Source organism: Aspergillus undulatus, assembly GCF_047715775.1.
Source record: "Aspergillus undulatus strain CBS 261.88 unplaced genomic scaffold BDV17scaffold_23, whole genome shotgun sequence".
Lineage (NCBI taxonomy): Eukaryota > Fungi > Ascomycota > Eurotiomycetes > Eurotiales > Aspergillaceae > Aspergillus > Aspergillus undulatus.
Window position 1 is genome coordinate 197,152 of NW_027396627.1, and position 15,982 is coordinate 213,133.

General features: G+C 50.9%; 6 protein-coding genes across 6 annotated transcripts; 3 read left to right on the forward strand and 3 right to left on the reverse strand.

The window, feature by feature from the left end:
- Nucleotides 1-33: 33 nt before the first annotated feature.
- On the forward strand, nt 34-1,013 carry BDV17DRAFT_86385 (uncharacterized protein). The gene is made up of 2 exons (XM_073765252.1): nt 34-848; nt 912-1,013. Exons 1-2 carry the CDS (start codon nt 83-85, stop codon nt 932-934), a joined length of 789 nt encoding a protein of 262 aa, XP_073615714.1. The 5' UTR covers nt 34-82; the 3' UTR covers nt 935-1,013.
- A 1,108-nt stretch (nt 1,014-2,121) lies between these two features.
- Nucleotides 2,122-2,485, forward strand: BDV17DRAFT_291206 (uncharacterized protein; the record flags this gene model as incomplete). Its single annotated transcript, XM_073762084.1, has 2 exons — nt 2,122-2,231; nt 2,293-2,485. 2 exons carry the CDS (start codon nt 2,122-2,124, stop codon nt 2,483-2,485), a joined length of 303 nt encoding a protein of 100 aa, XP_073615715.1.
- A 1,097-nt stretch (nt 2,486-3,582) lies between these two features.
- BDV17DRAFT_263030 (uncharacterized protein) lies at nt 3,583-5,286 on the reverse strand. Its single transcript, XM_073757854.1, has 4 exons — nt 4,904-5,286; nt 4,752-4,835; nt 3,935-4,692; nt 3,583-3,880 (listed from the first exon to the last, which is right to left on the reverse strand). The coding sequence occupies exons 1-4, from the start codon at nt 5,042-5,044 to the stop codon at nt 3,793-3,795; spliced, it is 1,071 nt and encodes a 356-aa protein (XP_073615716.1). The 5' UTR covers nt 5,045-5,286; the 3' UTR covers nt 3,583-3,792.
- A 188-nt stretch (nt 5,287-5,474) lies between these two features.
- BDV17DRAFT_263032 (uncharacterized protein) lies at nt 5,475-9,020 on the forward strand. The gene is made up of 3 exons (XM_073757855.1): nt 5,475-6,332; nt 6,389-8,815; nt 8,935-9,020. The coding sequence occupies exons 1-2, from the start codon at nt 5,508-5,510 to the stop codon at nt 8,387-8,389; spliced, it is 2,826 nt and encodes a 941-aa protein (XP_073615717.1). The 5' UTR covers nt 5,475-5,507; the 3' UTR covers nt 8,390-8,815; nt 8,935-9,020.
- On the reverse strand, nt 8,597-9,984 carry BDV17DRAFT_86411 (nitronate monooxygenase). Its single transcript, XM_073765253.1, has 2 exons — nt 8,936-9,984; nt 8,597-8,816 (listed from the first exon to the last, which is right to left on the reverse strand). The coding sequence occupies exons 1-2, from the start codon at nt 9,857-9,859 to the stop codon at nt 8,805-8,807; spliced, it is 936 nt and encodes a 311-aa protein (XP_073615718.1). The 5' UTR covers nt 9,860-9,984; the 3' UTR covers nt 8,597-8,804.
- A 125-nt stretch (nt 9,985-10,109) lies between these two features.
- BDV17DRAFT_281704 (MFS transporter/fungal specific transcription factor domain-containing protein) lies at nt 10,110-13,874 on the reverse strand (the record flags this gene model as incomplete). Its single annotated transcript, XM_073760072.1, has 6 exons — nt 10,110-11,593; nt 11,645-11,763; nt 12,255-12,458; nt 12,521-12,652; nt 12,716-13,702; nt 13,762-13,874. The coding sequence occupies 6 exons, from the start codon at nt 13,872-13,874 to the stop codon at nt 10,110-10,112; spliced, it is 3,039 nt and encodes a 1,012-aa protein (XP_073615719.1).
- Between the last annotated feature and the right edge of the window lie 2,108 nt (nt 13,875-15,982).

A 15,982-nucleotide genomic window follows, 5' to 3' on the forward strand; every position in this document is an offset into this window, starting at 1 on the left:
CGCCCACTCGGTCAACTACTCAATTCTCTCTATTTTGTGCCAACTTCAGGTATTGCTAAAGCTTTTGTTCTTCCTCAACAGAATGGAGTATCGCCCTATCGATCCACGGGTGTATGGTGTGACGCTTAACTCCAAGCCTCCGCAAAGTATTGAAACAGACAGGAATGTCATCGAACCCAGGCAGCCAAGATTGGCAACAAACAACGGACGACTCTTTGCAGGTTTGGAGGCCTCAACACCAAACCAGACCCAGTCCCAACCTGAGGGAGGCACTCGGATGCCAAACGAAAATACCTCGATAGAACTACATTCTAATGAACAGCGTTCTCCGTCATCGCCTGCCAAGGTTCTGGTAACGAGGTCTCCAGCGAGGAAAAATCCCCCACAAGTTAGTGGCACAGACACATCTGAGCGAGAAGCTCAAAAGAGAATTCAGCGAGAGAGGAGAGCAAAACGCGCAGTTGAGAAACGCCAGCAAATACTTCGACAGAATGTTGCTCGAGTCTCCGGCCGCGATCCTAATTCTATTACCACTGCTGATATACGAGAGTACTTCAACAGATGGAAGGAAGATGATGCCGCGGAGCAAGAGCGCCGACAGGCTCTTTCAGCCGCAGAACGGCGGGAAGAAGACATTCAAGCTGCGGTTCGATATTTCAAAAGCTATGTAAACACGGAGCTGGGACCATACTCGAAGCGCCCATACCCGGTTTTCCTGCTCCAGGTGGCGCCGAATTCCGCTAATGGAGCAGAATGCCAGCTCATTCACTGCGAAAAGAAGATTCTGCCCGGTGATTATCGAATTGCAGTGGAACCTGGGGAGAACCATTGGAGCGGATCACCAGGTGATTATTCCTATTCATTATCTGATGATTTTATTGTCTGAGGCTCAAACTAATACTGAAACGGACCTTTATCACTTGGAATGCTTTGAACAACTCTTGGACTTATCATCGTCGACTTATGCCACTCGATTTGAGCCCGGAACGCGTCACGTTCCTGGGCCTATGGAAATATATATTTTGAGAGAATATGTTCGAAGATGGATGGCCCGGGTTGGTGTTCAGGTGTGCATTTCATGCTGTGATAATTCAAACGATATAGTTAGGGCTGCTCTTTGGATACTGACTTCTCCAAGGAACCCACTTTTCCCGAACATATATGGGGGCCGTCTGCGAATGAGGGTGAGCCTGGCAGATATTTCGTGTCCAAACCCGACCAAGATTACGACGAGCGGCATTCTCTGAGCAGCGCGCTTGCAGTTTATCAGGAATATTCTGTACAGGAGAATTCATGAGAGAACAACTAATTCTAGCCAGGACGAGAGGATTTTGGAACTGCACTTGAAGACACGGAAGACAGTCCTGGTGCCTTAGCGTTCCTCTAGTCTAACCAGTATGCACAAACCTGCCTGTACCTAGTACTGCAACCAAAACTTCGAGATGCCTATGCTCGAATGAAAAATGGGTGAGCCCTAGGGCCGAGCTACGCGAACCAAATCCTCCTGCCGTATTCTTAGCAGTCGAAAAGTCCTGCATACTTTTATCGCCCAACGCAGCAACTGCTCAAATCGACGACTAATAGACTGAAGATCGGAGGTTCCTTCAACTATCATACTCCACCGTCTCAGCCACAACATTCACATTTTCGAACAATCGCGCACAAATCGCACATGGCCGGCACTGTTTCCAGCCCCGATGCTATTACCTTCTTAGACCGCATCGACCGCGTCAGAAATATTCACCTCGGAATTCCCGCCTCCCCCCCAATCGAGCGGCTATAGACGCTCAGCGCCCTCATAACCGCTTGGGGAGCGTTTTACTTTCGCCTCCGGGCCAATCTTGACGGAATAAGCAGTGCATATATTCCACACCCACCGGAAACTGTGTCTGTTGATGGCAAAGGCCTAAAGAGTGCTCGGAAACGGGCAGTGTACGAGGCTGAACAGCAGGTTATGGATATAAGGGAGTGCCCCAACCACAAGCACCAAGATATCTGTGGTAGTGCAGGATATCGCTATCTGACGGACTCGTACACTATCAGCTAACCTAGTACTGGGCGCCGATGGAGTGTGCTCTATTATCTAAAAGACCTTCCTCGGCGAGACTGCCTCGCGCAGATATGTCGGGTATAGCATGGCGCGGAGCCGTGCCTGAGAGCGTCGTGAGCGAGGGCGCGGAGACAAGCAAGGTATTCGGGGCGAATAGACCACATGCGACCGCGAGCATAGAGTACGGTCAAGCCATCGCGTATTACTTTCTTCTTTCATGCTTTAACTATGAGCATCTATAGCCAGCTCTATAGATACACCATCCCTGGCACCAGCAGCTCTCTCGGACCAGGAACCCGCAACCTCGATTTCGCCTGGTACGCCAATATCCCCGCCTCCTTCCTCCGAACCGTCATGACAGTCCGTCCAGTCGGCAACATTTCTATGGCTATGTTAGGCGACCCAATTGCGCCGGTGTTTGAAGTACTGGCGTAGTGGCTTATGTAGCCAATCTTCGATCGGTTGCTGCAAACGAACGAGTACTCAGCAGGTTGCGCGAGGCAAGCGAGGCAGGTGAGCCGGTAGTGAGAAGCTCAGCCTTCACCTGCTCACCCATCTAATGTCTTTTACAAATCCATATCAAACGCATTCAGGTTGGAATAAGTACATACGACCACAGGGTGTGGAGAACAGGGCTTCCCGTCCGCTCAGCCGTACTTAAGCCACACGCCGGCTGGTTAGTAGTATGGTGGGTGACCACATGCGAATCCCAGCTGTTGTATGTTTTTTTTGTTTTTGCTTCTTGACGTTTCTGATACTTTTACTTGGCTTTGTGGAGACATGGAAGAATTCGAGCTGTTCGCGCGGCTATCGCTCCCACTTGGTATAGGGATCCTAACTATTACCTCTCTAGACCATCTAAATCCTTCTGGGCTCGGTTCTTGTCTGAAAACCTAGAAAGCGCATTGTTAATCCCAAGCTCTTAGGAAGCAGAATTCCCTGACATTTCGTACATCCTGAATAGCCTATTTCCGGACAGGTTTTGGATAATTAGGGTTACGGCTCCTGAACCAGGGGCCACCCGATGGTTACCAATCAAATCTGTATGGCTGCAAAAGAGCCAACCATGCACAACTCTTCGATGTATGATATCCCGGATTGAAGCTGCCCATGAGTCTTTACCTGGACCTTTGATTCCAGTATCGATATGTTCGAAGGACATACTTAATTGGAATGGACCCGTCACTCGCCATTAAGACTTTGAGCGCTGCCCGGATGTGGTGCGGTTCGCCAATCAAACATACATACTATGTTGTTTCTGTTTCCCGAGCGCGTGGTTTATCGAGCGCCATGTACCCTGACCAAACTGAGGTGGAGCTCAGAGGCGGTCTGCATCACATTTTGGACGAGGAAGCTGACTCGGTGCCTTCTAGGTCAGAGGTTATTGATTTGGCAACAGGCTTACCCATTAAGGTAGAGATTCTCGAGATTAGGCGGCGGAACGGAAACCGCTCCGCCTAGAAAAGGGTGTTACATTGTTTTAGCGGAGCCGCCCCTTGTACATAATTGATTGAGAATGGTTTTTTTTTTCTGTTTTCTGCTGTGTTTTATCTTGGTATGACACACACTTTGTCCTTTAGATCGCGCTGTAGACACGATTGATGATGAGGCAGTAAACATTGTTCTAATATGGCGTACAAGACGTATTGGTGTCCCACTTCACCCTTTCCAAATATATGCACAGAGCTAGGAAGTTCGGCTGGATCCAGTATCATAGTAGAGGACCATAAGACTGCCAGTTACTATCTGTTTTTAGGAGTTGTGACGATGTGAAAAGGACTGTCATGCTCGTATGGAGCAATATAGAGCGAAAGGGCAATAACCAAATACCTTCAGGCATGTTAGTATGCCCAGTGGAAAGAATTTGGTGAGCAAATAACATACAGAGCCAAGTACATAACGCCCTTCATATAGTTTAGGGTCCCATCTTTGATCGTAATGCCGACTGTGAAGACAGTGAGGAACAAACTGGCGGTGAGGATGACGGGAAAATCCCATATAACTGCGTCATTGGCCATTAGGGCATCAATAAGGATCAAAATGGGAAGCGTAAAGAAGGAGATTCCGATTGCTGTTTCGACAGTCAGGTGGATGACTAGTTGCATCCGGCCGGATCTTGCGATATTACACGTCTTGACAATTCCGGAGGCGCTAATTGCTGCGGGAAGCAATACACTACCACCAAATATGGCTTCCGCAACAGGCCAGGCTGGAGTGCTGATAATGTTAGCCAAGCATTTGACGGCGAGGGTGGGGGCTGCCGCGAGCCAGAGGAAATAGGCGACACGCCATTGCAGCGGAATCCGGACATGCTCAGGTGCAGGTGAAGGATCACCCGGTTCTGGTTCCTCTTCCCTATCCGCGAGCTCTCCAAACATATAATCGTGCGTTTTGTACTTGAAAATGAGCCACATTAATTCGAACGCTAGTAAGAGAGCTCCGGTGGCATATGCGAGGAATAAGGAATTGTCCGTTTCCCGCAAGCCAGGGCCGTAATGAGATAATATATCGGAGAGCACAAATAATATCGCGAACGGGACTGAAATCATCAATGTGAGCTGCGACAAAGTAGATGCCGCAGTTGAATTGATATAAGCTTGTTCAAGGTTAATACACCCTATCAGAAAGCTGAAGCCGGTGCCCTAGCCTCGGCATGTCAGATATAAACTCGTGAGCAATTTAATTCTTCGCGGGAATTTACCACAAGTAGGTGTATGATCAGTAGCCCAACTATAAAGCATTTCAGGAGTATTCTCTGCTGTTCCACTATGCACATTATTCCGATCTAGGCAATTATAGGTAGTCAGTTATCGCGGTCAACGACTCCGCTCTTGCCTATGAAAGTCTTCTTACCAGGATGGGAAACACATTTGGAAGCATTTCCGTCAAAAATTTGCCTACTGTCTGGCTCGAGAATAGCCAGATCAGCTCTGCGGTCGAAATAAAAGTCGACTCTAGAGCAAGTAGTGCGATGCTGTTCAGACCAACTTTCATGCCATTCCCAAATCCAAGCGAGTCCGCAAGAAGGCCGAGAGGAACAGCTACTAGGAGTATCCGTGTGAGATCCCCTGACAAGGATCGAACCGATTTGCGCACTATGCGACGCAGCCAGAGCAGCTGTCGGGCTGGGACACGAATCCACCAGCGATCATCTTCTGACCAGGGTATGGAACTGTCGAAATTGTTACCCAGCAACGGCCGACGTTCGTTTCCTTCGAAATTAAACTGCGAGTCCATCTGGGGATTGTTCTCGTGAGGAGAGCACTGGAGAAGGTGCAAAACGAGGCTGGGGATGCGTAAAAGAAAAGCCTCACTGACAGGGATCATATTCCCTCCATCACGTGGCAGCGACGATCAGGCAGCTGCCTCAGCCTCGCCCTTCAGCGCGCCTCCTACATCTTTCCCTCGAGTGAACTTTGACAGCTTCCACTTCCACGAGATAGGCAGGCCTGTGATTATGTCTGATCCGTTCTCCATCGTGGGTCTGGCTGCGGCCATCGCACAGTTCCTCGATATTGGCTTTCGGCTGGTGCATGAAGCAAAAGAAATTTATGATTCCAACGCCGGGACAAGGCAAGACCTGGCTGAGCTGCAGCTGGTTGTCGAAGATATCAGATTGCTCAACCAGGACATTTGCTCGTCTCTACCTTTTCAGCCCTTATCAAAAGATGACTTGGCCATCCGCGCCCTTGCCGACCAATGCAACGTGATCGCCGACAGCCTTCTAGCGGAGCTGGCACCATTGGAGGTGAATAACCAAGCAAAGTATCGCATGCTTGAAAGTGTTCGAGTTTCCATGTCGGCATTTACACGACGAAAGGCTATCCAGAGACTGTGGGACAGACTGCGGATGATGGAAACGCAACTTCGCGAAAGGGTCGCAAGAGCAACCCAGAAAGAACACTACTCGAGCATCATGCTGGTGTTGGAGAGCCTCCGTCGCGAAGTCGAGGATGCTGGCCTTACAACGTCAAACCAAATCACTAATTTCAAGGACCCAATTGCCTATGCGACAGCACCGACCGCAAGCAATAGCGGGAAGAGGTACGCCGTGGATCTTTCTGGCCTACACTTGGCCCTCACAGACCTTCTTCAAGAGGGAAGGCTCGTCGAGCACCGGCAGAGGATAATAGAAAGTCTCACATTCAAGGCTATGACCAAACGTCACAGTCAGATCGATAATGCGCATTTCAACACCCTAGACTGGGTCTTGGATAAATCAACAACGACTCTCAGCCGGTGGCTTGAGGAGGAAGGCGGGATCTACTGGGTGACTGGTTTGGTAGGGCGATCTATTCCTTCTGGGCTGGAAACTTAATAGTAACCCATTCGAACTAGGCTGGCAGCGGCAAGTCTACACTGATGAAGTATATATCCGACCACGATAGGACCAAGATCGCTCTCAAACTCTGGGCTGGTGAAGAGCGGCTATTTGTCGCCAGTTTCTATTTTTGGAATGTCGGAGTTGACATGCAGAAGTCTCAATTAGGGCTTCTCCAGAGTATCCTGTACCAGATTCTTCGCTTTGACCCGTCTCTCGTCTCCCAAGTCTGTCCCAACCATCAGGGCTCGGAGCCATGGGACATTACGGAGCTGAAGAATGCTTTCGCGGACCTGGCAAGCGCCGCATCCTCAGCCAGATTCTGCTTTTTTATTGATGGTCTCGATGAATATGACGGCAGTGAGTGGGAAATTATCAAAGTTCTGAAAACCCTAGCCCAGTCCAAGAACGTCAAAATATGTGCCTCTAGTCGGCCCTGGGCAGCGTTCGAGAAGGAGCTCACCCACCCTGAGCGCATGTTCATGTTGCAAGATTTTACTAGGCGGGACATGGAAAACTACGTGCACAGCATGCTCACCGACAATGACACTTTTCAAGAACTCGTTCGAAGAGATTCCAGATGTCTTGGTCTAGTCCCGGAAATTGCGGAGCGCGCAAACGGGGTATGGCTGTGGGTATTTCTCGTCGTCCGAGATCTGACGAGAGACATCAAAAATGGGGAAACCTACACTACACTAGAGGCACGTCTGCGAAGCTTGCCGCAGGAGCTTAATCAGTACTTCACTCGCATCTTGAATCGGATTGATCCCTTCTTCCGAAAGGACACCGCGCGCATCTTTCTTATTGCCGTCGAGTCTGCCAGTCCACTCCCTTTATTTGCACTGTCCTTCCTGGAAAGTGAGCTGAAAGATGAGCGATATGCTCTCTATTCAGATGTGAAGACCTTGACTACAACCGAAATATCAAATGTGTGTGCCGACCTGCGCCTTCAGTTACAAGCCCGATGCGGTGACCTGCTGCTTGTGCGTACGGATGAAGCCGAAGACGCCTTTTTCAAGCACTCTGTCGACTTTCTACACCGAACGGTGCGAGACTTTCTCCGCGATAATCATCATACGGCGCTGCACAGCCTTGTTCCTCAGCATTTCTGCAGTCAGAAGACATTATGCAGGATGCTTCTGGCTCTGATAAAGTGCTACCCCGTGGAAAACTTCCGACGCTCCTTAAACGGACTCTTTACGCTTGTGGATGAATTTCTCTATTACGCCTACGAATTAGAGCAGCTCGGCCAAGCAGCTTCCCAGTTTCCCCTTCTCGACGAGATTGACAGGGTCATGACTATCCATGCAAAAGCAGAACATGTCCACTGGAGTAATGGCAGGGACTCACCCACGAACACCACCTACGTCCAGTGGGTTGAGCGCGGCCACTGCTCTTACTTAGGTCTAGCAACTCAGGCACGGCTATTGCACTACGTCGAATACGTCCTGGATCGAGACCCAAGCCAACTCAAAAAAAAAGGCCGGCCTCTACTGGACTACGCTCTCCGTCCAACTCGTGTCACACCCAGCGGTCTTCCATACTTCAGGGACCGAGAAGTTTCAGGACTTGAAAAAGATCTTGTCGCCTCTCTGCTCTACCGTGGCGCCGATCCTAACAAGCGTATTCACATATACGGTGGGCAAACAGTATGGGAACTATTCGTGCTTTACGCTCATGAGCGAGGCAAAAGTTCCGCCTCCGGTTACGACAATGCGTTTTACGAGGTTGCTTGCCTCTTACTGGACTGTAACGCGAATCTCAATCACACGGTTCATTTGCCTTCCATGCAAACCCACTTAGGGACAACCGCGCGATACAAATCGCAGGTGGCAGTCGAAAGGTACCAAGTTTCAGCAAAGGAACTTCTCTCGGCTGTGTTTACTCCCGCTCAGATGATGACGCTGGATCATATAACGGGCGGAGCCAAACTTAGGGCGGAAAACCGCGCGATGGGTTGGATGGAATGGTTTACCTCTATGATTTCTGGGACAAGGTCCAATGACCGATCAAGGTGAAGGCGTCTGAATCTCGTGCTTTCCTTTCTGATCCCTTCATTTCCTTGTATATCCCCTCTCGCTAAAGCTAATTTATCCTCAGTCTCCTCCAATAAGAGAAAGGTAATGTTTTGGACGTCAATAATTTATGATGTATGAGAAGGGCGCAGAGCATATAATTTGACCACGTGAAGGGCCTAGAGGTGTTCGAGTATATGGTATGGCCATTCACATATCTCCTTGAGCGGTAGGCTATGATGAGACGTCATGACTGATATATCTCTCCATAGAGAACAATTAGTCTTTATAAAAATATTATCTTTCTCTACAGGATGGGAGTAGGTATGGTCCTTGGGTTAGTTTCTCTGAACTCTTGAAGCAGCCCTACCTCACCCAAGCCTAAAGCTTCACTGTCCCCGAAGAACCACCCCGCTCCTTAGCATACCTCCTCACATCCTCAACTATATCCCCAGCCCGCTTAACCCCCCTCACCAAGCCCACCCCCATCCCCGCATAAGTCGCAAGCCTCCCATCCGGCCCCCACCCCTCATCCCCCTTCTTAGCAGCCTCATCATGCAAAACCTTCAACTCCTCAAAGCTCCTCCCCTCGAAGTGCTCAACATACGACCTATTAATAATAGTCCGCGGACTATAACCCTCCGGCCACCCATACGTGCCGCGGAGATGATTATAAAGCAGAGTCCTCGTCGTCGAGACACCGCCGTCACTTGCACGCACAATCTCATTCTGATACCCCCTTGCAATTCGAGCTTCAGTTGACGCAAGGAACCGGGTTCCCATTGCGATTCCGGATGCGCCGAGGCATAGAGATGCTAGTGCACCTCGGCCATCAACGATCCCGCCCGCCGCAACGAGCGGGATTTGGACTTTCTTCTCAGCGAGGAGGTCGCATATCTCGGGTACGAGGGTCATCAGTCCCGCGCCGTCAGTCGCCCGTCCGTGCCCGCCTGCTTCGGCGCCCTGGACGACGATGACGTCTGGTTGTTCGGCGTGGGGGGAAATGAGACCACGTGCTTCGGAGACAGTTCCAATTTGCACCCAGATCTGTGTAGACGGTGAAGAAGCGCGAAGTCTCCGAGACCAGGTATCTATATCTCTCTGGCCATCTCTTGGCGCAAAAAGCCACGCTGCGCACGGTCTGAATCTTTGGATTGCGCTGGCTGCGATTTCGAGATTGTCGTTCCAGAGTTGGAAGCCTGTTCCGATGGGTAGAACTGGTGGCGTCGAGCTCGCGCTTGAGCCCTTTATGGCGTTCGCGAGAGCGAGAGCGGGTTCCTTCTGGAGTAGTAACTCGGCTTCTTCGAGGTCCTTTAGCATATCCTGGGTTTTTGCGCCGGGACCGAGAAAGCCTAGCCCGCCAGACCGGGAGACAGAGACGGCTAGAGCTGGGCTGGACATTATTCGCATTGGGGCGCTGATGATGAGTGGGCTCCGGGCCCATGGGAAGAGGGAAGAGAGGGGTATTGCCATGTTTGCTGATTGCTTCGAAGAGGCCTTTTAAGGTTTAGTGAGTAGTCTTTTAGGAGGAGACTGGAGTGTTTTTTAATTTAACTGTGGATAGTGTCGGTATGGGCGTTGATGCTCTCCTGTGACGTAACTCCTAGCTGTGGGTGGAGCAGAGCGGAAACTCGAGCGGGTATTGCGGATATTGCCGCTCAGTATATGCCCATAGTTATATGTACTTCCAGCTGGGAACGCACGGCTTGAAGTATACATTCATTCACTCGAACGCATTCGAGTCCGGCGATCGTACATCCATACCCTGCGCCGACCGCAGCATATCCATATCCAGGAACTGCTCAAAGTCGAAACCCTGTAGACTTGGCATATCGGCAACTAGTTCCTCTAGCAGGGGCATGTCTTCCAAGTGAGTACTCCCATTTGGCGCCGGTGTCTTTGATCCAGAGCCAGATCCAGATCCAGATCCAGCTGTCCCGGGCCCTTGCTGGTTGTCGCCATCGAGCACATTCCGCAGCAATCGAGCATCATGACAACGCCGTTGCTGGTACAGGAATACAAGCAGTCGGGCGGTAGCGTAAGCTTCTCTCATGGTCGCAGTGTTGTATGTAGAGGCAGCCAGTTTGATGGTTTCCATGGCCGCGGGTAGCAGGGCCAGGGATGCGCAAGTGTCCATTTCGAGGAGAATAGTGATGATGTGGAAGGGCACGTTAGCGGCATGATGCCATGGACTGCAGTCTGCAAGCATACTCTGCGCTGACTGCAGTGCTTTCTGGAACAGTTCAAGAACACGGTCTGCAATGGCAGGGGAAGTGTTCATATTCAGAAGCTGGAGACGGCGCAGGATGCAGAGAACCACGTTTGTCTGGGCCATGACCGATGGCGGTCGGGTGTGGACCCTGTCCAGGGTTTGGACGAGGGACCACTGCAGGTCGGAATCGTCGTGCGTTTCCTCGGGGTCTAAGCTTGCCGAGATGGGTAGCAGCTCTAGCAGCTCTACTGTGACGTCTCCAGGTCGTGGTGCCACCGGCAAAGAGAGGTCGACTTTCAGAGATACCCTGGACAGACCGAGGTCGTAGGATGACCACATGTTTTGGTGTACGGCCATGCCGATCAGGCGCCGTCGAATATCGACGCCACAGTTTGCGTTCGATGCGCCCGCTATACCGTCATAAGCTTCGTGATGAAGCCCTGCGGCCTCGATAAGATGCATCAAAGTCGAGCTAGCAAGCCATGCCGAGTATGGCGGTGCAGTCATCCGCATATAAACGACACGCAGCAACCAGCCGGTGACAAGGTCCGTTGAAGGCGCTGTGAACGCGTCGTAGCTGTCCAGGAGGGACTTGGAACATTCATGAAGAAGTAGCTCTGTGACTTTGGCTGTCCGCTCTGAGAACAATAGGCCCAGCGCCCCGACTCCGGCCAAGACACTGTCGTAGATGCTGCTAGCACCAGTAGCCAGCCATCGCGCATTTAGACGCTCAAATAGTGTCTCTTTGTCGAGGAACCCATAGCACGGGTCAACCTTGGTGAAGTAAACCTCGGCGAGTTGTGTCATCTCTTCCTGAGTAATAATGTTGACAATGGGGAGAGCGCTAGCGGCCATGGCGAGCCCTGATGGCAAGTGCCGCGCACCCAAGTTCCACCCGAAGAGATTCAGGCGAGGCGCATTCATCGGGTCAACCTTCAGGCCAATCTTCCGCACAAAGGCCGCGCCAGAGTTCGCAGAGAGGCTGCGAGTCACGCCTGGATGATGCTTCAAGCGACCATGTTCAGTAGTTCCACCACCAGCACTACCACCGCCACTGCCGGTGGGCGAAGGACCAGCCAAGGCTGGTGACGGCTCCGCAAAAGCCGCAGAAGCCCTATTCTTGGTGCTTCGAGTAGCCGGATAGGAGCACTTGTAGCCCCAGTTACTGCATGTGCTGCAGGGGTTCTCCCCATCACACTTCCGCTTGCGCTCGCGGCACGGCTCGCAGGCCATTCGCGCGCGCTTGCGCTTAGGCTGGGCCGTTATTTCTGACATATTCCGTCAGGTCCAGTTGTCCAAGTGAGAACTGATGGTTTGCTGATGAGCGGAAGTCGTGGAAAGTCGTCGTTGCCGGTGGGGTGGCGGACTTTGCGGACTTTGCGGAAACTGGGACTTAATGCCGACGATCACGGGACCCATAGAGAATTCCAGTATACACTCCTACAGCGCAGCATACGCCATCTTAATGAGTACTAGAACATGGGGTAAACTCAGAGCAATAGATTATACGACCTGGATGAGGTTGGGGCTCATAGGCTTGGGTGCTACCCTCCGTGTAGCTATATGCCCCCTGGTTAAATATTTGCAGCCAGTATAAATTCATTCCGCGGCCTCTGGACGCTGTTTAATAAAATTTCCACAGATTTAGCTGTTTACGGCACCAGCTTACTCTTTCCTCGGAGCCATGGCCCATACTTCTGAAAGGCAAAAGGAATCGGAACCATAACGACGGCCAAGCAGCCGAGTAGGGTTCCTGCCCACTGCACTCCCAAATTAGCGAACATCTGCTTCGAGAAGAGCGGAAAGCCGGCAGCAACTGTAGAGCGTAAGATAATATTGGCAGCGACAGCTGATGCTGCTCTTTGGAAAGATTCATGGTCAGCTTGCCAGTTTATCACAGGGCAGTATATGGGAAGGCTTACAAAGGCAGATACGTGTCAACAATATAGATAAAGCACGGGAAAAAGATACTCAATATACCGAACCCAATGGTCACGCCCGCCGCCATGGGTGCCATCCAGTGGATTGATGGGGTGCATCCAGTCCAAGCAAACCTAGGGGAGTGGTCATGATCAGCATCAACACCTTTCTTGATTTCAGTAGGCATCATTTCTTACCAGAAGATACCGATGGCAAATACCGGGGCGCCAACGGCCGTCGAGGACAGACGCCATTCGGGAACTGGCACATTTCCATTGGCGGCCACTTTCTTTGCATAGCCCGCGTGCTGAAAAATGATAAATCCAACAGCTAGGAATGCGCCGATAATGAGACCTATGAATGCGAGACCAGCAATTCCAGGAGCCATGCCGTGGACTGTCTCGAAGATGTAAGGGTATGCTGACACAAGAGCGTAAACAATACCGTAGATGAAGGACATGTAGATTGAGATCAGCAGGAGAATCGGCTCGGTGATAAGCATCTGCAGAGGACGAGTGAAGTATTTCCGCAACAACTCCCCAAATTTTACCTCCAGCTCTTCGTGCTTTGCATGGATTCCCCAGTTCGAAGTCCTTTTGCGCAAGGCCGCCGCTTTCGAAATCAGCAGTAGCGGCGCATATGTTTCCTTGAGCGAGATAAGGAGTAATATCCCACTCGCAAAACTTATGAAAGCCGGAATATAAAGCGTCCACCTCCAACCCAGATAACTCGTCGCGATAAATCCCCCAATAGATGGCGCGATGAACGGTCCAACAAACACCGTCAGCGCGTAAAGCGCCATGACATCCCCGCGGTGCCTACTATCCCAGATATCCGACAGCACGGCAGGAACAACAGAAAGCTGACTGGCGCCGAATGTCCCTGCGAAAAAGCGGCATATGGCCAATGTTTGAATGTCCTTGGCCACGGCCGAGGCAATGGTGAAGATCGCGCCTCCCAGCATGCCGATCGTCAGTGGCCATCGTCTTCCTATTAACTCTGACGCGGGGGCCCATATTACTGGGCCGAATGCGAAGCCTAGGACGTAGAGCGTTGTGCCGAGGGTGCCTACCTCCGAGCCGACATCAAATGCTTTACTCGCGCCTTCAGTGCCAGGTGCGAAGATTGCGCTGGTGAATGAGGCCGTTAGGGTCCCGAAGCAGACGATCGATGATATATAGACTCTGTCGTGGTTAGTGTCAGTCATGTTTCTTTCTTTATGTCCATTTCGATGTTGACTTACTTGTTCGCGAAACTCCAATTGAAAGGATGGGCTGGGTCATCCGGTCCATCGAAGTCGACAACATAGTGCTTCGAGTCGGGTAGAGGAGGCGGCATGGGTTTCCCTCCGCCCATCGACATGGGTTTCTGATGCTTCTCAGAATTTTTATGTCCTTTCTCGAGATCTGGGCCGCCCCATGCATTATCCGACTGATCGGCTGGCCTCTCCATTTTGTCCGGCATGTCTTATTCATTGAGATGAGGTCTCTGCAGGATCTCAAGGTATATAGGTCGACCTGGCCGATACTGGGACGCCTGAAGAGAGATCTTTCGTCACAATTCCGCGGCCATTGCGGATCTGAGGCGCAGAGATCTGCAACGGATGTTGCGGGTAGAGCGGAAGCACGTCCATTGAAATGAACCCAGGTAGATTCGCGCCAAGTTCGACAACAAAAGAAAAAGTTAGAAGAAAGAGGAGGAGAATCAGCGTTAAAGACCAAAGCACCCGTTTTCAAATAGTTGTGAGACCTTTCTAACACCCGTCCTCTACCTGAGTGCTGGAATTGAGCCGCCTGACAACCATATAGGGTTACCCATCCTGCTGAATCCTCATTAACTAGAGCAAGAGGCGGAAGTCTCGCTGGCAAGCATAAAGACATATTGCGAGAAGTTACTTTTTTCCCAATTTGCCTTGAGACTGCGCACAAAATACGCATAAATTGCACACAATCAGAACCGTTTACCACCAGGGCAAACAAATAGGGAGAGTTCCTTCCAATGGCTCAGCGGAGCATGGAGTTGGCGGCACCTTGCTCATTAATGGATTTGGCAAGGGTTTCAGTCTCTCACCAGATTGCAGACATGTGAGAGCATTCAGGTGGACCTCATGATACGGAGAACGTATTTATGGAATTCAGCTACTCTCATGATCATCCACGAAGTATGGCGGCTACAGAGAGGACACTTCGCGCATCTTCCAACTCTGCCGAGCTACAAAAAACGATTTCACTCTGTTGCAACTGTTCTTTGCAGACGAGTGTGACCTGGTTTCTGCAATTGAGCATCCGATTGGAAGCCTCGGCAAGGACATCGACGCCAAATCAGACAGAATGAGGCGTTGGCATCAACAGTCGGTGAAAAGGTCTTCTGGAGGTGGTTTACGCCCATGGGTTTGGTGGTAGAGCGAGTGTCTGATAATGGCGACCAATGGACTTTTGGAGCTCCTTGTCAAGCACAGTGCGACTACTAAGATCCGTGCGGAGAGTATGCTAACTGGCAGCGGACTGAAGAAAGATGCGGAGATTGGGAACTACAATAGCCACACTAGGAGGCTTGGAAGATTGTCGGCCACTCTGAGTAGACTCAAAAGAGGCTTTTCTCAACTTAGATCAGCGTAGAGGGGCTCTGATATTCGGGAAGCACCCACAGCTGTACAAACATCAGGCGTTGTAGACCTCGTCGCCAGGAGTGTACTTGTACACCCTGAGGAATCGTATATAGTTGCTTACTTGACAGTTCAATATCACTGCTCGTGGTAATTGAGCCTTTCTCGCTGGAACAGTGGGTCTCAATTTGGTAAAAATGGCTACCATTAAACCCATTTACCCTGTGAGCATAATTCGGGATACTATGTGTATGAGGTGCCATCACTGCTGCCATTTTACTTGGATTTTCCCTAATCTTGTTCGTTTGACTTTTACCCTTGCTTATGCAGTTGTCGACCTTTCTTTCCGTGGCTCGTACGCTGCGCGGCAGCAGGGAATCGTGGCGCGTCTCCGCACCCTGGGTTGGCTTTCCAAAGTCTGGAGAGCCTCCCACTCATCCCACTGTGTGATCCAGCTCGCCAGGATTTTCAAGAGCTGTCTAATGTGGGTTATGCGCATACTGTTGATGAGGATTTTCCCTACTACCGTCTCCCCAATGTGAAGGAGCTAGTTGTCTTGCATTCTCATAACATCGGAGGTGAAGATCCAAAGGAACACATAAGCTCTCTTGAGGGGTCGCGCTGGCTCACGGTTTTGAGGTCGGCACTCACGATAAAAGGTAGATGGGCGAGGATTTGCGCCGCTATGCCCCCATTCTCAGAGCTACCAGTCAGCTTAGATAGCTTTCTCTGGAGATAAAGTTCCTGGAATCAGAGCCCGGCTTTGCACTTGATTTGCATGAGTCCCTCTGGGAGATACTGTGTTGCTGAAAGGATTAACTGGGATATCTCGATCTCGCACCGACGGAAAATGTTCAGA